Below are 20313 nucleotides of genomic sequence, written 5' to 3' on the forward strand. Positions count from 1 at the left end.
TTGAGTTAAAGCAGACCTGTAAAACTGCCATCCTAATTCTTAAATAATATTCATTGCTTTTGAGCTTAATTTATTCAGCAAATATTTATTGAGTGCCTACTGTGTGCTAGGCAGTATTCTAGGTGGAGAAGAATGGTGAACAAAACAGACAAAAACCTTACCTCTCATTGAGCTTAGTCTAGTTGGGGGGAAGCAGCATTTTCTATGTGGTTAGAAAATGATAAGTATCATGGGGAAAAATTAAGTAGGGAGGGCAGGTAGGAGTGTGGGGTGGAGAAATTGGGGAAAGCCCAATTAGGGAAAGCCATCTAAAGCAGTAACATTTTAGCAAAGATTTGAAGGAGTTGAGGCAAGTGAGCAGTGTGTATATCTGAGGGGGGAGAACATTCCAGGCTGAAGGAGTGATCAGTATAGAGGCCTTGAATGGGAAAGCCTGCCAAATGTTTTCAAGAAACAGCAGGAAGCTATTGTCAGTAGAGATGAGCAAGCAACGGGGCAGCAGTAGAGTAGAGGACAGAGAAATAAGGAAGTGTGTGTGGAGGACCTTGTAGACGACTTATAAGAATAAATCTTGATGAGGTGGAGTGGAAGAGCTGGCATCTAACTTCTGTTTTGTTGATATGGACCAAAGGGGTAAAGGTAGAAGCAGAAAGACCTTTTAAGAGGACATTGCAATAATCCAGGTGAGCAGTGACGGTGTTTCAGACTAGGGTTGTAGCAGTGACGATGGTAAGGAATGGTTGGATCCTGAGTAAATTTTAAAGGTAGAACCATTAATACTTTTTTTGGTGTATGTATATGTGTGAGAGAAAGAGGAGGTTGGGAATTATGATTCTAAGGTTTTTGGCCTGAGCAATGTCAAGTACACAATTTGACATACTAGTCTGGAGTTAAAGTCAGAAAGGTCCAGCGTATATATGAATTTGGGAGTCATCAATGTAGAGTATTATCGAAACCACCTGACTGGATGAGATCATCACAGGAGTGAGCTTACATAAAGAACAGAAATCTGACTGAGCCCTGGGATCCTCCATTCCTTAAGAGAGAAAGGGTAATAGAATGAGCCAGAAATGGAGAGCAAGAAGAGCGGTCTTTGAGGTAGGATGAAAACCAGAAGAATATAGTGTTTTAGAACCCAAGTAAAGCAAGTATTCGAAAGAAGGGAACATGATCCAACTATGTTAAATAGTAGTGCTCAGTCAAGTAAAAAGGAGAGATAAGATGATGACTGAAAATTGACATTGGATTCAGCAACAAGGAGATTACTGATCTTAAGGAACAATTCTGGTGGAGCAGTGGTGCTGAAGTCTTATTTGGAATAAGTTTCAGAGAGAATTAGAAGAGACTGGTATTGGGGAATGTCCATTTAGACACCTTTTTGGAGGAATTTTACTGTTAAAGGAGAGCAGAAAATATGGTGGTAATTAGTGCAGTTAGAGTTTTCTTTTTAACGATGGGAGAAATAACAGTGAGTTTGTGTGCAGATTGTAATGCTCCCACAGAGAGAGAATAATTAATGAAGAGAGATAGGAAAATAACTGAAGTGTTGGTTGTGATTAGGAAAAGCAGAATAGTATCATTGTTTTTTACATGTAGCAGGGTTTACCTTAAAAAGGAGCTTAGTCACTTTATCCCTAGTTAGAGAAGGGAAGGAGGAGCATATGGGGTTAGATGCTGTAGATAGGCACATGTAGTGGTACAAGCAAGGTCATCAGCTGAGGGTGAGGATGGGAAAACAGGTATTGGAGGCAAAGTAAAAGAAGAAATGAAGTACTTGGGGAAAGTGAATAGAGTAGGCAAATATATGATTGTTGGGCCAATTGAATTTCTTGATGATGAATTTACTGTGAAACCAAGCAGCAGTTTTTGTAGCCGTGTTCAGCAGTTTGGATACAGACATGGAATAAATAGGCAGCTGGATTTAACCAGGGTTGTGGTTTATCAAACAGGTATGATATAAGAGAAGGATATATGCTAGAGCAGACTTGGCACACTTTTTCATAAAGGGCCAGATAGTAAATATTTTTGGTTTTGCAGGCTATGGTCTCAGTTGTAACTACTTGGCTCTTCCCCAAAACAGCCATAGACAATACTTAGATGAATGAGCATTGTTATGTTCCTATAAAACTTTTTTATAAAAACAGGCAGCAGGCCTTTGTTGTTGTTTACTGACCACGTGTTAGAGAATCAGGGTAATGGTAGACCTCGTAACTTAAGCTGGATATGGAGAGAAGAGAGGAGAATGTGGAAGAGAGAGGGATAATGAAAAGGTAGTAGAGTCAATGGCATGCCATCTCACTAAACTGTTTCCTGAGCTCTGCTGTTTTCATTGACCCCGCATCTTGAATGTAGTTTTTCTATGCCTTAAATGCTCCTTTCATACTCAATTTAGATGTCGTCTCTTTTATACCTCCACCTTTACTTCCTCTGCAGTGGCTACTGACATATAGAAAATGCTCAATAAATGCTGAAAATTGAAATTCTTCACTTCATTTTGGTAGGTAACATGATTTCAAATTGAGAAGACTGTGAAAGTTTGTTTACCTACAGATTTTTCCCCTTCAGTAGCCAATCCTAGACTTGAAGTGATTCTCAACTTTGTTTTCTGCCTCAGTTTACCTATATTGTTCACATGAACAGAGTAAAGGTAGCGCTCTATTCCTCTTTCCAACTTGGTATTTAGTTGGAATTCCCTTCTTTCTATCTACTGATCTTGGATTGGTGTCTTTAGGCTGCTGAGAAAGGATGTTTAAACATATGACCTGCAATAAACTTGTGAGTATGGTAACTCGCTGCCTTATTATTCTTTTTCTTTCAATTACTTGTAGAAGACAAGTGGTTATTCTACTAATTATAGACTATCAGATAACCAGAGAATCTTTTTTGTAGAGGTTAGAGAAATTTTGAAGAACATCTAGTCCAATCATATTCTAGTTGAAGGAACTGGAGCCTGGAAAGATTAAGTGTCTTGCATACATTAGTTAGTGGAAGAGCAAGGGCTGGAAATCTTTGCTCCCAATTTAGTATTCACTCTACTATTATGACAGCTTTCCTGATAGGATATGAGGGTACTGATTCTCAAACTAGAAAATAGGAAATTTTGTGACCGGTGAGATCCTCTAAAATCTAATTACCAAAATAATAGCTTAAATATAATTGGGAATCTTAGCAGATTGAAATGGCTGGTTTTTTCCATGAAATTATTAGTAAAAAGGTACAGTAGACTTGTTTTTACTATTATGATTATATTCTGAATTAATTTTGTATAATTAAAATTGAATGCATGAATCTTAAAAATGTGAATAAGTGAAACTAAATGTATAGAGATTTTACTCTGGATATTTAAAAGACTAGTTTCTGATTTTGTTTTTCTGTTTGTTTTTAATAAACTCTTTCAGAAAGATGAGGTCTATCTTAATCTGGTGCTGGACTATGTTCCGGAAACAGTATACAGAGTTGCCAGACACTATAGTCGAGCCAAACAGACGCTCCCTGTGATCTATGTCAAGGTATGTAAAAGTGGAGCAATTTCCCATTTTAAAAAGTACGTAATATGAGCCAAGGAATGTGCTGAATGTGTTTTAACTGTATTATTGCATATAATGCCAGGGAGCGAGGGGAGCTGCGAAGTTGGTATTGCTAGAGCTTCATTAAATTCTTGTATAATTTTAAAGTATAAAACCTTTACCTTTTAAACTTTCATGACTCTCATATTAAAGATATCTTGTCATGTTCTGAAAAGTGAATTTTTTCACAGACATTTGTGGATTTTAATTTTGCTGGCCGTGACACCTTTTTATTTAATTTCTAATACCCTTATTATGGCATAGACTGAAAAAGGAGCAGGCATTATCATATAAAATTATAAAATATATATATGATCAGATTAAACATTATATTGCCATTTATAGATATACCATAACTGTAGCTAAAGTTTAAACTTTCTATAATTTTAAATATGTACAGACTTTATGAAGTTGTTACTTAATTTTTAGTACCTAATGTCATCTGTGAAAGAACTCATAAGAAAGTGGCTAGGAATTTATCCAGCATAATTCTGATTAAAGTTGTGATTGCTGATTAGAAACATTGTTGTCATTTTTATTGTTATTAGATTGTTCAGATCTTTAAAAAGAATTTTATTGAAGTATGGTTGACACACAGATTACTATTTTTTAACTATGACATTGTGAAAATGAGGTGTTAAGTTTCAAAGTCTACCTTAATCTAAATATAATTTTTGCATTTTATGCTTTATGGAAATGACTCTAGAAAATAAAATGGCATTGACTAAATGTTCTCAGATTGAGTATTAAATTTTACTTAATAGTTAAAATTTTTAACTTTATAGTAATAAAATGGGTACCAAAGCAGAAATTTGGTAGCTAGATAATTATGACAAGGAGTCAGGATTCCTATTGAATTCAGTTCTAGGAATTTAAAAATCTGATTCCAGTATAATTTTATTTGGACTTATCAGACTTGGTTGAGGTTGGTGGTTAAATTGATCATAGTAGGAACTAAAAGACATAGTTTTTGTACTACATATTTACTTTAGTACTTTATTTTGGTTTTAAGATAGTAGGGTCCTATTGAAGGGTAAACTGCACAATAGAATATCCCTTTGAAGTCCCTAAATCTCTTAAAGTAATCTTTGAACTTCGCAGTTTAGAATGGTGATGGATTTATGAAGCAGAAGAAACCCTAGATTTAGTTCCTGAAGACCTAGTTTCGAGACCCAACTTTGCCACTAAGTTAAGTGCTTTGGGGGAGTTACTGATCTATTTTCTACTTAGCTCCCATGTTGATAAAATTGTACTTGTTTCTTTCCTGCTCACAATATAGCACTGTTGTTCTATAAGGTGAAATTAACATAGGAGAAAACATTTTTGGGACTGTAAAATAAAAGTAATAGATCTTAACACTAGATTAAAAAACGACATGTTGTGGACATTTAATAAGAGGTTCACAGTGGCTAGACCAGTTTTTTGTTTCAACTCTAATTCAGCAAACAAATGCTGATTGCAGAATAATGTGAAGCTTAATAAAATATTTTATTCCTCTTCTAATAAGGAGAAAAAAAGATTACGCAAATAACTGTAAAGCAAGAAAAAAATATAGTGTTATCAAAGTGGTTAGATAGGTCATATTCTTTTGAATTGGCAAAATTCCCAAGAGAGGGTTGTTAGTAATATCTCTGTTGAATCTACCCTTCAAGTTTACTTACCTCCTAGCAGATCTGTATTGCTCCATAGCTGAGCCAGTTTTCCCACCACTTAACATAAAATGTGTCAAATGATTTTCTTTTCCTATATCTGTCTACAAAAATTTTAGTTGTTTCAGGATCTTTTCTTTGGTCACTCTAAACATTTGTTTTTACTATTAAAGATTTCACATAGAGGGGCGCCTGGGTGGCACAGCAGTTAAGCGTCTGCCTTCGGCTCAGGGCGTGATCCCGGTGTTATGGGATTGAGCCCCACATCAGGCTCCTCTGCTATGAGCCTGCTTCTTCCTCTCCCACTCCCCCTGCTTGTGTTCCCTCTCTCGCTGGCTGTCTCTATCTCTGTCAAATAAATAAATAAAATCTTAAACAAGAAAAAAGATTTCACATAGAAATAAAAGAGAAAATGGAATAATGAACCCCCATGTACCCATTATACAGTTTGAGCAATGGTCAGTTCATGGCTACTCTTGTTTCATATATACCACCATCTACTCCCCACTTCCTTATTTTGAAGCAAATCACAGGTACTATTTTCATCCGTAACTCTTTCAGTATATATGTGTAAACGATAGGGATTTTCTTTTTAAAAGCTTAGTTTCGATACCATTGTCTTTACCTATACAAATAAATAATAAATCATTAATACCATTAAATATCTACTATTTTTATTCCTTGTGTGTGTGTGTGTGTGTGTGTGTGTGTTTAAGTTTCTTTGTTAGAATTGGGATCTAAGTAAGGTCCATGTATTATAATTGGCTGATGGATGTCTAATGTTTCTTTTAATTTATAGACCACTCTCTCTTAAACTCCAGTATTAAAGAAACTGGGTCAGTTGATGTGTAGTTTCTTGGTCTGAATTTTGCTGATTAGATTACTGTAGTGTTAGTATGTTGCTCTGTCTTCTGTATTTCCTGCAAATTCGTGATTAGATACATTTTTATAAAATTCAAGACTACTTCGTATGTATTGTTGAGTGCTTTCCTAAGGAAGAACATAATGTCTGTCTTTTTGTGATGCTTGTAACCATTGATCATTGCCTAAATCCATTAATTTATCAAGGGTTATAAAATATGGATATTCTAATGTTATTACTCCTTAATTTATAAGCTGGGGGACGCCTGGGTGTCCTACTTGGTTGAGCATCCAACTCTTGGTTTCGGCTTCAGGTCATTGGATCCACCCTACATTAGGCTCTGCTCTTCACGTGGAGTCTGCTTGAGATTCTTTCCCCTTTCCCTTCTTGCCCCCCGCCCAACTCGCCCTATCTCTCTCTCTCCCTCTCAAATAAATAAGCAAACAAATAAATAAATGAAATCTTTAACCAAAAAAATTTATAAGCTGATATAGTTTCCCATGTCAACTATTTGATTACCCCGAGGTGCATTTTATATAATAAATACAGGATATATATTTGATTATATCCCTTTATTTACCAAAGTTTATAATAATTAGTTGGTTCATAACTTCCTCCAGAAGTGACCAACAAGGTATTTTTTGTTGTTGTATGTTTGTTTTAAAACTTTAGTCTCAGTAATCTAATGTTTGATAGCTTCTTCACTTTCTAGCATGGTAGTATTCTAAGTTCATCTTACACATTTTTCCCCAGACTTGGAATCACTCTTTTCTTCAAGGAGGACCTTACTCTTTTAGTGAGAAATGATATTTAGGGACCACAGTCTGGATGTTAGGAGTGGTAATTGCTACAGGGTTGGTTACTCTTTCTGGGTTTTTTAGTGGACAGAGCTAGAAAATATTTTGATAATTTATCTCAAAGGTTAATATTTATTGACATTGCTCATTCAATATTGGGGTGTTTAACAATCTTACATCTAATATTTTCTTTCTCTTACACTAAAAAATTCCATTTTTCAATGATAGTATAATTATTTGTTCTGTCCTACACTCTATGTACAATAGTCTTAGAATAATAATACTGACACTACCACCACCAAGTGAAAGTAATTTGAGATCTCTTTGCATTTCTTTTTATTCCCGTGGTATATTTTATTAGGTATGAACAGTAAAATTTCTACCCTAAAAAAGCATTGAGTATTTCTCTCTGTGATTATGCCTCATTAAGCTTTTTAAATTTTTTTATATATATTTTATATATTTGAGGGAGAAAGAGAGGGAGCACGTATGAGAGAGCACAAGTGGTGGAGAGGAAGAAGCAGGTTGCCCATTAATCAGGGAGCCCGATGTGGGACTTGATCCCAGGACACTGGAATCATGACCTGAGCTGAAGGCAGACATGTAACCGACTGAGCTGCCCAGGCGACCCAAGCTTTGTTTATTTCATTTTACTTGTATTATAGATTGCATTCAAAAATTTTTAAATTAATGGGGTGCCTGGGTGGCACAGTCAGTTAAGAGTCTGACTCTTGATTTTGGCTCAGGTCATGATCTGAGGATTGTGAGGAGCCCCACATCAGGCTCCCTGCTGGGCATGGAGTCTGCTTAAGATTCTCTCTCTCCCACTCCCTTGGGCCCCACCCCCTCTCAAAAACATTTTTTAAATTAATTTTACTTTAAATTTTATGTCAACAGTAATATAAAATATTTACATAGTTCCAAAGTAAAATCTACAAAACGAGGAATACAGTCAAATAAGTTTAACTTTTTTTTTTTTTTTTAAGATTTTATTTATTTGACAGAGATAGAGACAGCCAGCGAGAGAGGGAACACAAGCAGGGGGAGTGGGAGAGGAAGAAGCAGGCTCATAGCAGAAGAGCCTGATGTGGGGCTTGATCCCAGATCGCCGGGATCACGCCCTGAGCCGGAGGCAGACACTTAACCGCTGTGCCACCCAGGCGCCCCAAATAAGTTTAAGTTTTATACCTGTTTCTTCTACCCACCCTATTTCTTCTCTCCCCCAGAGTTAAATATTTAAATTTTTTATAGTCCTACCATTTTTAAAATAAGCAAATGTATATAGTTATTCCTCTACCTCCTTTTTATGTAAATGGTTACATAATATGTACATTTTCCTCCATCATACTTTTTAAAGTTAAACATATATTCTGGAGGGGTGCCTGGGTGGCCCTGTCAGTTAAAGCGTCTGCCTTCAGTTCAGGCCACGATCCCAGGGTCCTGGGATCGAGCCCCGCGTTGGGCTCCCTGCTCAGCGGGGATCCTGTTTCTGCCTCTCCTGCTTCCTCTGCTTGTACACTCCTTTCTCTCTCTCTTTCTCTCTCTAATAAATAAATAAAATCTTTATATATATCTATATCTATATCTATATATATCTGGAGATCACTCTTTATTAATATAGATACACAGCTATTCCATCTTTCTTTTTATAGCTGCACATTAGGGTATTATATGGCTGTATCCTAATTTATTCAGCTGGTCACCTATTAATGGTGTATTGTTTTCCCTTCAGGTGTTTTTGTTTTTGCTATTACAAATAATGTTGTAGTGAAGAGTCTTGTTTTTTCTGTGGTTTGTTTTGTTTAAAACATTCTATTTATTTTTAGAGAGGGGGAGGCATGAGCGGAGAGGAGGGGCAGAGGGAGAGGGAGAGAATCTCAAGCACACTCTGTCCTGAGTGGGGAGCCCAACGTGGGGTTCAGTCCCTGGATCCTGAGATTATGAAACCAAGTCAGATGGTCAACTGACTAAACCACCCAGCGCCCAATGTTTTCTGTGTTTTTGACAGCATATATTTGGAGGAGATCTCCATCCTGGCATCCTGTATTGTAAAAAACAAAGTAAGGTTATTGTGCGTACTGAAGTCGGCATACAAAGAAAGATCTAACACTCCTTTTTCTGCTTTGTGGGAAAAGGATGGTTCTTTTATATAATCACAGCCCTTCCAGAGTCTGAGCTGTTGGCCTGTTGTTCTTTTACGACACAAATCTGTTCTTATGTTTAAGAGTCTAAAAAAGATAAAAACATTATCTGAAATTGATAAGTTGATCTCATTCACTTATTCATTCTACCTAGTTTTATAAAAACTATTTTCTGTGAAAAATACTGGATTGGGAGATGGAAGTAAAAGCAATAAGCACATATACTCTTGCCTTCATGGACCTCACCATCTAATAAGGACTTGTTTAGCGCACATGTCATCAGAATGGCAGCTGCAAGCCTTCATAATTGTTTGATGTCCACTTTTTCACTTTTTCTGGAGAAGTTGAGTATATTATTGTTTCAAACCTTTCTTCAGTTTTTATAGTACAGGTCACTTTGTAGTTGATGGTGGTTAATATACAAGTTAAGACGTTTTTAGCACCTTTGCTTTTCGATGTGCATCTTTTATAACTAAGTAGGTTTCAGAATTCAAGTCTGAAACAGATGCCAGGAAAATCATCATTGTGAACTTGAATTTTTTTTTAATTGAAAAGACAGATTTAAGAACATGGTCCAAATGTACAAGAAACCTGACTGCATTTTTGTGAATCATAAACAGAATTGTTATTTTGTTATTTGTTTTAAACAGGTTTAGTAGCAAAGAGGAAAGAACATTGGACTGAGTTAGATTTGATAACTTTATAACTGATCAAACTATTCATTGGGCTTCAGTTACCATGCCTATAAAAATGAGGATAAATGTGCATCTCACAGAGTGATTGCAAGAATTAAATAAACAAAAGAGTAAAACAGGGTTGGTTTGACAGTACATATTAAATAAATCTTGAATTTCAAAATGTGCTAAATATCTCTTGAGTTTCTAAGAGTTTATCATTCTTATTTTTATTTAGTGATCAAGCTATTTAATGGTTACATTTTTACACTTTAATAGAATAAAAATATGAAAAAATACAGAAATCATTATTAAAGAGGTATACTTACCCAAGCCACTATAGAATATTTAGTATCTGATTTGGATAAATTGCTTAACTTCTGTGCCTCAGGTACTTTATATGTAAAATAAAAATAATAGTAGTACCTATTACATAAAGGTTAAATGAAAATACATGCACAGCACTTAGAATAGTGGCTGGCACATGATAAGTTATTTTTCTTGTTATTGTTATTGCTATCTTTAGAGTATAGAAGGCCTCTCCATTTTCCTATAAATATGCTTTTACAGAGTCAAAAACAAAATAAAGAGATATGAAATTGTATATTTCTTCTTTATCTTTTCAAAAGATTAAGTGAGGAGAATGGATACAGAGTAGATCTTTCAGATCAATGAATGTAGTAAAAAGACACCTCAACCTTATTTAAGCTCTTAAGCAATTTTGACAAAGAAAACATTTTTTTCCCCACTGATTATTGCTGACCCAGAGACATTAGTGCCCTGACATAGAGTTAGTAAAATCTCTCCTTTAGTAAATTAATGCCTCTGAACTTAATTTCTTATTGGAGCTTATTTTCTTAATGGTAGTAAATTAAACTTTTAGAACTCTCAGAGTAAGCTTTAGGACTTGGAGATAGATTCTGTGAACAATAATACCGTGATAGAATTAAGGAAGCTTTTAAAGAGTTATATGGATACCTAAATCCCTTAATTCTAACTTTGGGGACAAAATGCTGACCTTATCGAAGATCTCATTTATACATTTTACATCATGCTTCATTTTTAAAAAGACAAACTTTTCCAGCTTTAGTTCAGTATAACATTAAGGATGTACTGAAATTCAGCTGTATGTACTGAAATTCAGCTGTCTATAGTTTTCATCCATGCCTTTTTGAAGGAAAGTAGGCCTCATATTAACTTCAAGAAACTAATAAGTCTTAGCAGTAGCTCTGAAGGTGCCTTCTATCAGCACTTCTTCTGAACTTTGACTGTCTTTGTCGTTGTTTTAACCAAGATACTGGTTACCTTGATTTGGATCATTTCAAAAATTCTTTCTGTGATATATAACTTTGAGGTAGAGGTCAGAAGGTGAGTAGTCAGAAAAATTTAAACACCAACCTTAGGATAAACAGGTTTAAGATATACTCACTTTCTTCATAGAGTCCCTGTGTTCCCCAGCTAGAGTCTGAGTCTCTCTTCCATGCAGAGTCAGTTTCTTAGTGTATTTTTTAAATAATAGAATTGAAATAAATATTCCTTTAATTTGATGTCAGTAATCAGCAAGGATGTGTTCCTAAATGGCATTTTGAAGTCTACTTATTTCTGAAGGATAATACAGGAAGAGTGGTATAGTCACTGATGTCTTAATAGATCATTGATTATAGATTTTCTCAGTTCACATGTGAGTTTTCTCAGTCCCCTGTATCAATAAGCTCTAGGGCTGACATCTCAGAAAAATACTGTTCTAAAGATGAAATTGTCATAAAGAATGGTGAACTTAAAAAAACAGAAGACTTGGGGCACCTGGGTGGCACAGCGGTTAGGCGTCTGCCTTTGGCTCAGGGCGTGATCCCAGCGTTGTGGGATCGAGCCCCACATCAGGCTCCTCCGCTATGAGCCTGCTTCTTCCTCTCCTACTCCCCCTGCTTGTGTTCCCTCTCTCGCTGGCTGTCTCTATCTGTGTTAAATAAATAAATAAAACCTTTAAAAAAAAAAAAAACATAAGACTTGGCTTCTAAACATTGTTACTTGTTAGCCACATGATCTGGAATACCTTTCTGGGTTTTCCATCTGTATTTTTTTTAAAAGCCTGTCTTAGGAGGCTTGAGGTAAGGTGTCAGTAAAATAAAAATTATAAAGCGCATTGTGACATTTCCTTTTTTAATTTATTAAAGGATGGTGCAAATATAACATGGTTAATGCAACTTTAATTAGCTAATTAATATATAAATGACATGAAACTCTTGAAGATTGAGTGATGTTCTTTTCTGAAAATCTGTTACTTTATGTACTGCTTAAGGATTCTGACTTATTTGGGACAGAGTCTTCAATTTTTACTGTTTTTTTCCAGTTGTATATGTATCAGCTGTTCCGAAGTTTAGCCTATATCCATTCCTTTGGAATATGCCACCGGGATATTAAACCACAGAACCTCTTGTTGGATCCTGATACAGCTGTCTTAAAACTCTGTGACTTTGGAAGGTAAGCTAGCTTTCTTTTCTTCTCCCTTCTTTCACTCCTCCCCAGTCCCACCCCCCTCCTACTCTATATGCTCTTTTAAAACTATATGCCTTTCACAATATCAGTCTAAAAATATCATAGTCCTTATTCAGGGAGTATGCACTAGTTACAGATTCTTGTGAGAGTAGTTTGGTAAATTCTGTCAGAATTATAAATATGTATTTTATCTAGCATTTTAATTCGTAGGAATTAATTCCTTAGAAATACTTTAAAATAGTGTATATACAGAGATTTTTATCATAACATTGTTTATAAATCTCAGTAGGAAAATGACCAGATAAATTATAGTGTGTACACATTTAATGTAATACATGCAACTGTAAAAAGAGTGAGGTTTTCTATGAATTTAAAAAGAATGTAAGTAAAATAAAAGGAATGATGTTTAAGAAATATTAAATTAAAACAAGGTCAAGACTATATAAAGTATGTTCCTTTTTGTGTTTTAAAAACATAGTATAGCCATGTGTATATAGATATATGATTATTTATTTCTGGAATGATATGTAATAAACCCATAACATTGACTGCCCCTAGGAAGGAAAACTGGGGGTATGGTGTGGTTGGGAAACTGCTTTTTCATTGATGGTACTTTGTATTGTTTGAATTTTTTATTATGTGTTTATATTCCTTTCTTAATAAGAACTAATTTTTTTAAAGGTTTTGTTTATTTTTTAGAGAGAAAGGAGGGGAGAGAGGATGCCAGGGGGTAGGGAGGGAGAGGCAGAGGGACAGAATCTCAAGCAGATTCTGATCTGAGCCGGGGGGCCCAAGGCGGGACTTAATCTCACGACCTCGAGACCATGACCTGAGCTAGAACCAAGAGTCTGCTGCTCAACCTGCTGAGCCACGCAGGCGCCCCAGAACTAATTTTTAAAAAAATATTAGCATTCGTTACTGCATTCTTTTCACTTCAATGTTAACCTTAGTAGCAGTGTTTTCTTCCTTTTTCCTCTGTAATTGAGTCTTTTATTCTCCTTTTCCGCAAAGTCCAGTGCACTTTGTTTTCTTAAACTAATTCCTTGGTAATATTATTTTGTGTGATAAGACTTCATCCTCTTTATCTTCACAGTATTCAGCATCTTGTGCTTCTTTGATCTATCCTTTCAACATGAAACCAAGCTTATATCCTCATGTAACTCAGTTAACCTTCTTCCACCTAGGTTAGTCTCTCTCTTCTGAGTCCCTAATACATTGCCATATAACTTGGATTCTCTCCAATTTTTTTCATCCTCCCAAATCCTTTTCAGTTCAGCTCTTTATAGATATTGACGCACATCTCCTAATATCTCTATTTCCACCTCTTTGTAATACTTTTGTATCAACCCACAGTTTAAATTTTCGGTTTAATGTAAGATATATTTTCCATAGGCTGTCTCTTGAGTGTGTCAGAGAAACAGGCACATGTGCTCTGTCAGAGTCAATTCTTAGTCTCATGATGGTGTGCTCCTTCAGACCATCCCCTTTTTACAGTTAACTGATCTTAGACACCTGTTGTAGGATTCAGCTCATTTTGCAGGCTATAACTCTTCCTTCAACTATAAGAAAAGCTGAAGGATATTAAATCAAAACCCTTACCTGATGCATGAAACAAAGTGGACATACTGCTGAAATCAGATGAGTTCTATTATTACGGGGGTTCCCCACTGACAGTGACTGACTAGTATGAACTGTAAAAAGACTGTGAGACATCAAGTTTAGTGGAGTTTCTGTTCTCACCATAGTGTCAAAACACTGCTGCTATGGACCATTTTATTGGGACATAGGAATTGCTTTTTTCTAATATATTTAGAATAGGGATTTCAGTTCTATGATAACAGGTCATTTTTAATAGCTCCAATAAATAACAAAGTTGCCTTTGTTTGTTTGTTTGTTTGTTTGTTTGTTTTTAACAGTTGGTTTGGGCAAGTAGGGTTTTAGATACACTTTAGATTCCTAGTGCCAGTTTGGTGGTGACTTGAACAAAACAGTATTACTCTCTTCTAGTGATTTTTTTTACTGGATGAAACAAGGCCTAGAAGTAGCTAAAGGGCTAGCTTGGCTTTCTCAGAACTATCTGTGGTCATTATATTGGATGCTGTCATCTTTCAGAGGGTGGGATGTACGTACCTTCCAAACTCATCTGAAGAGAAGAAAAGTAGCTTCATCAAGTATTGAGGAAATCTACAGGGTGTGGAGTTTCCAATATTACCTTCTTTATCTTAGACTGAATTTTCTGACTATATATTTGGCATCTGTCTTGGTAATACAGAAAACCCTTTATAAAGTAGAAAGGCTTAATCACTTAAGCTGAAAAGGTATCTTAATATTCATGCAACCTAAAAACAAGGATTGATATTTATTAATTTATAAAATTGGTGCTGTGTGTCAGTACTTGGGGAGAATGTTTAAAAATAAACTGCCTCCCCCCTTCAAAACTTGTAGTGAAGGAAGAAAGAACAGGTTAAGGTGAGGGTTATCATTGACCAGAAATAAATGGAAGAAAAGAAAGCCCAAACTTTGAAACCTTTGTGACTACTTTCATTTGTCTGTACTCTGATTTCCTGTACCTTTACCTCAAAATTTTCCCCTTCCTTGTTACTTATGTTCTTACTATTTTGATTTTGTTGTTTGTGTTTATTGCCTGTATTTATCTTTGCTGTCCTCATATACCAAAGTAGTTAGCTTTTACAGGAGTTTATTTCAGTGTATCTTTAAATTATCTTGAGAGACATCTTAAAAGAAACTGATCTTAATTTACTTTAATGTTTAAAATACATGCCACAACGTATTTTGAAGAAAAGTTAGATTAGAGAACATGTAACTAAATTTACAACAGCAGAGTTAGAATTCAGAGGCTGTGAGTCATCTCTGACCTACGGGGAGGAGATTGTATACTGGGTAAGCCTTGGGATGTTTACTCTGGTGCAGAAGTCAAATTATAAGAGAGTGATTAATTTCTGTTAAAAACAAAAATCGGGTAAGAAGTATTCATTCTTATATTATAATCCTTTACTGTGCTTTTTGGTGGGTGGAGGTACTTGTTACTTTTCCTGCCCTTCCTTCATATTTTAGAGGTAGTATTCAAGGAACAAAGGATAACAAGAAATTCAGCATTTGTCCTGTCCTTTTATGACTTTCTATCTCTTTTTCCTTAGGTAACAGTTGACAAATGCATTCTTTAAAAGCTACCGTTTTGGGCTTTTTTTAATTACTTTTATGTTTAAATTTTAAGATTCTTTTGTCAGGTAGTTATGGTTCATATTTTTCTTTTTTGCATGTTGTGTGATTTAATTGTGTGAATCTTAGATAAATGTTTAGTGTTGTGAATGATAGTTTAGGTTCTTTTAAGGTTTATACTTAAAGAATTTATGCTTTTTTTTTTTTTTTTTTTTTTTAGTGCAAAGCAGCTGGTCCGAGGAGAACCCAATGTTTCGTATATCTGTTCTCGGTACTATAGGGCACCAGAGTTGATCTTTGGAGCCACTGATTATACCTCCAGTATAGGTAAGTACTGAATACGAATGTGATGGCTTGCAATTATTACTTACATCTTGTTTTTAGTAATTTAGTATTACTAGTCTATACTTCCACTTAAATATAAAAATAGGAATGACCTAAAGTCTATTTCTCCTTAAAGACTGATGTACAAAAATGTGTAGAGTATTTTAAATTTCAAGTCTCAGAATTTAAGGTATATTTACCATTTCATATTAAGGTTTCTGGGATTTTTCGAGAGAATAATAAAGCTATTCCTTTATGATTGCATGGTTCCACTATGATTATATTTGTTTTTAACATAAAATTTCAAATAAATCCTAAGTGTATCTTTTCTTTTTTAAAATTTTAATTCTCCTGAAATACTAACTTCTGAGCTTCATCCCTAGTTGGAGAATTTGCATCCATATGTTAATGATGAAAATGATAGGGTGGCCATATTGTTGACATTCCCACTGTGCTGTCCCAGTTGGTTATTTACTTTTAAGTCAGGTTAGGGTTAGGTTATCATTGACCAGACCATCTGACTTTTTCATTTGTTTGGCTAAACCCACTGATTCTATAGAAGTCTTCACAAAAGATCTTTAGTAATAGCATGAATTGAATAGGGATGATTTGCTTCAGTCTTCAGTAACCTCCTCTTCTACACCATTTTAGCCCACTAATAGAAGTGAACATAGTACTGTCAGCTGCACATCAAGAGTAAAGCTAAGAAAGGAGGAGCAACCTTAGGCTAGGTGTACAGGTGGATGTCAGAATTATTTTATTGTTATTTACTGTTTCTGAAGAGAATTCCTTAGTCCAAAAACAGAAACAAGAGCATGCAAATACCAAACCAACCAACCAAAAAGAACGACCATGGTTACAGAACACTAAGAAAAACCAGAATGTGGACAGTTTTTCTCTTTTAATACCAGTGGAAATTATCTGATATGAACACAGGCCTCTAAACAGAAACACATTACCATTTTTATTTTGTGTAAAGGACAAAATGCCCAAGAGCAATTTGATTTGTGCCGAGGGACCCACAGTTTTACCCATCATTTCTTTTGCACCATCAGTGCAAATGTCAATACAGTGAAAAAGGTAGATAACATCTTAGTATTCTTATGAAGATAGTTTTACCCGTTAGGACCTCTGTAAAGGTCCAGGAGGCCCAGGGATCTGCAGACCATACTTTGAGACCTGCTATACTGGAGGATAGAGAGTATAATCTCGTGTGTGTGTGTGTGTGTGTGTGTGTGTGTGTGTGTGTGTGTGTAAGTGTGTGTAATGCTTAAAGTTTCATCATGGCTGTTACATAGCCTATGTTAAGGGACAAATGAGAAATAGCAAAAAGGGCATTTTGGCTGGAGTAGAACTAGATTTGAGTTCTAGGTTTGTTACTACTTAGCTAAGCTATGAAGTGGAGATTGCTAACAGTTCTACCTATCTGAGTGACCGTGAAGCTTATATAAAATATTAGTGAAAGTACTATAGAAATATAAGATGGCATTCGTTTCGTGCTATTTGTTAACTTGACTCTCCGCAAGAGCAAACTGTAGCCCTTTATCTTTGGAAATGTTGTTGGATTTTTCAGCTGCTTTATATTTTATTCAAATATATGATACTGATCATCTGCATACCAGACATTGGGTGAGTTTTGCCAGGGTCACCTAAAATAAATGCAGTTTGCTTCTTTTTAAAAAGTCATGACCATATCATCTGACACATTAATAAGGCATGTTTATCAAAACTTGTAACCTGCTTAAGAGTGCATTACTGCTATAAATGTCCATATGCCTTAGCAGTTCTTTGGAATCATCTCGCAAAAGAAGAGCATTTTAGTCCATTTCGTCTATTAGGAATCACTTCTCTGGATATTATGAGTGTCTGCTTTCCAGTAGCCTCTTTTGTATGCCTAACACCAGAATCTGACTTCCTGGGCTTAGGACTCGCCATATGCCACTGATTCAACTTTGGTCTTTTGAATCCTAATAAGCCTGGATTTGACCTCCCTTTTTAGACTTGGATATTTCCTCTCATGACTCTGTATGATTTGTAGACAGACAGAAACAAAAGTATTTAGAAGTGTACTAATGCAGATACATTTTAGAAATATTTTTAACAGTGATGTTTGAAATGAAAGAGTAGTGGTTCTGAGTAGATTATTGTCCTATTTGGATATAACCAGAGCTCAGGCTGATGGCTCTGATTATATTGTCTTACTGAGAAATGGCAGAGGACAAATGGCTTCTTCAGGACAAAGAACTGAGTTTATAGACCCTCGAAAAAGCAGTTGGTTATTCTCTGACAGTGAGGCATTTATTCAAGACTGTGGTCTCTTGGTTGGAAATTGAAATTGGGTTCCAAGCCTAGCTCTGCTATTCAGTAGCTTTACGTTGGACAAGTTCCTGATCTTTATTGTGCCTCAATTTCCTTATCTGTGTATTAAATATGTTAAAGTAAATGGTCTTGAAAGATCACTTTTACCAGGAATTAGAGTTAAGTATGAAGCAGAACACTGTTTTGGTTGAAATCCCCAAATAATCAGATAAGTCAATGGGCCAAAGTGCTTATTTTATTGTACCTCCTGTTTTATTCTATTTGGAGAGTATCATTCATTTGTCCCATTTAGTATGAACAGAAGATATTTTGGTATCTCCCAGAGAGTAAATGATAAATACCTTGATTTTTGTAGTTTGCCTGAGTTTTAACATTGAGGACCACTTATATAGTTGCCTCCTGAATTTTAGGATTATTAGTCTGTGGCAACCACTAAGCAAGTGTTCTTCAATTGTTTACTCCTTGTCTCCCATATTTGTACCTAAATCCAGCCTAAGAAAGTATTTCCCATGGTTTTTTAATGAAAATTTAATTATTTCCCTGCAGTTTTTCCAGCCTTGTCTTCTGAGATGAATTATTCTCTGTTATAGAGGAAAAAAATGAGTGAATATTACCTTCCATCTAATAGGCTAGGTAAAGGCATATTTTTAAACTTAGATCAAAATAAAGCATTTACATTAATGAAGATATATATCTTTTCCACTTCCATCGTAAGAGTTAGTATTACTTGGCTTTGAATGAAGTAAAGTTTTCTTAGCAGGTTTCGATATTTGCTTCATTTAGCAATTACCTAGTATATCGAGGAGGGCTCTTTTTGGTCAGTGTTTGTTTATCATTGCTTGGAACTGGACAAAATCAACTTGAATTTCTTAAATAAATTTTTTGTCATCATTTTCCTATGTCAGTAAAAAGTTAGTCACTGGAGCAGGGATTTCTAATCCCTCTTGATAGTGCATCTCACCGTATCAGACCTCTTAAATTATTTATTGACCCCATGCCATTCACCATTCTTCTCCTTTCTTACTGGTAGATGAGAAAGCCCAGCAAAGATTTATGCTCATCTTCCGAAGCACTTGATTGTTGGTTCATACAAAACCCAGGAATCTCAGGCATCCAGAAACAGAAAATTAGCCTTTCGTTGCAGAAAGTCTTAATGATGGGCTATAAATAGATCAACCATATAATTTAACTTCTTATTTGGTAATACTTTTCAAAGAGAAAGAGAATGCTATTGGTAATTATCCCAGGACAGTAAATCTAAACCAGGACTGTCTTGGGTAAGCAAGGATTGTATACTTTAAATTATTTTTCAATTAATTAATTAAATTTATTTATAAATTATTAAAACTTTATTAATTAAATTATTTTAAAAGTTTACTCTCAGGATTGAGGCATCCAGTTTGACTTAAAAGTGAATTATTTTAGGGGTGCCTGGGTAGCGCAGTCGTTAAGCGTCTGCCGTCGGCTCAGGGCGTGATCCCGGCGTTCCGGGATCCAGTCCCACATCGTGTTCCTCCGCTGGGAGCCTGCTTCTTCGTCTCCCACTCCCCTGCTTTTCCCTCTCTCGCTGGCTGTCTCTCTGTCACATAAATAAATAAAATCTTTAAAAAAAAAAAAACTGGATTATTTTGTTTGGGATTTTTTCCGTAAAATGTTTTAATTTTACAACAAAATAATACACTGGCAGGCTCATATCTCACATTCCCATCCAAATTTGGACTTATTATCCCTCAACTTCATTTTTTTCTTTCCTCATCTGTATTTCCAATTTTTTTCTCTCTTTATCTTGCTGCTTGGTTTCTGACTCTGCTTGCTTTCTGACTCTGCTTGCTTTCATGTACCCTGATACTCGTTCTCACATCTCTTATTTTCCTTTGCTGTCATGCAGCTCTTCTTCTTTTCCCAAACCTCCTGTCACCTTGTAATTTTTTTTTAACATGAAAAATTCATTTATTGAAAAACTAAGTACAGAAAACTTCTAGTTGGCTAAAATAAGCAATTCACACTTAAATAAATTTTATTTTATAGATACTATATATAGTCAGCTTCTTATCCAAATTACTACCTGGATATGCCATAACAGCATCAAAATTTACAGTTTGAAAATTAATGATTCTCTCTCTAGTCTTAACCTTGACCTCTTCAAGTATTTTCCCTATTTTTGGTCTTTTTTAAAGTTTTTATTTAAATTCCAGTTATTTAACATACAGTGTAATGTTAGTTTCAGGTGTACAATACAGTGATTCAACACTAACATACAACCCCGGTGTTCATCACAAGTACACTCCTTAAATCCCATCACCTA

At 35.3% G+C, this 20313-nt stretch overlaps 1 protein-coding gene across 2 annotated transcripts in view; it reads left to right on the forward strand.

Annotated features, from left to right (window-relative positions):
• Nucleotides 1-20313, forward strand: part of GSK3B (glycogen synthase kinase 3 beta) — a 201072-nt gene that overhangs the window by 112781 nt on the left and 67978 nt on the right. For both annotated transcript variants that reach the window (XM_045785098.2, XM_045785101.2), the window contains exons 4-6: nt 3399-3509; nt 12040-12170; nt 15586-15692. In XM_045785098.2, coding sequence (XP_045641054.1) covers nt 3399-3509; nt 12040-12170; nt 15586-15692 — 349 coding nt within the window. The remainder of the gene's footprint in view (nt 1-3398; nt 3510-12039; nt 12171-15585; nt 15693-20313) is intronic.

The sequence above is a fragment of the Ursus americanus genome, chromosome 4, assembly GCF_024610735.1.
Source record: "Ursus americanus isolate L20-20 chromosome 4, mUrsAme1.1.p, whole genome shotgun sequence".
NCBI lineage: Eukaryota > Metazoa > Chordata > Mammalia > Carnivora > Ursidae > Ursus > Ursus americanus.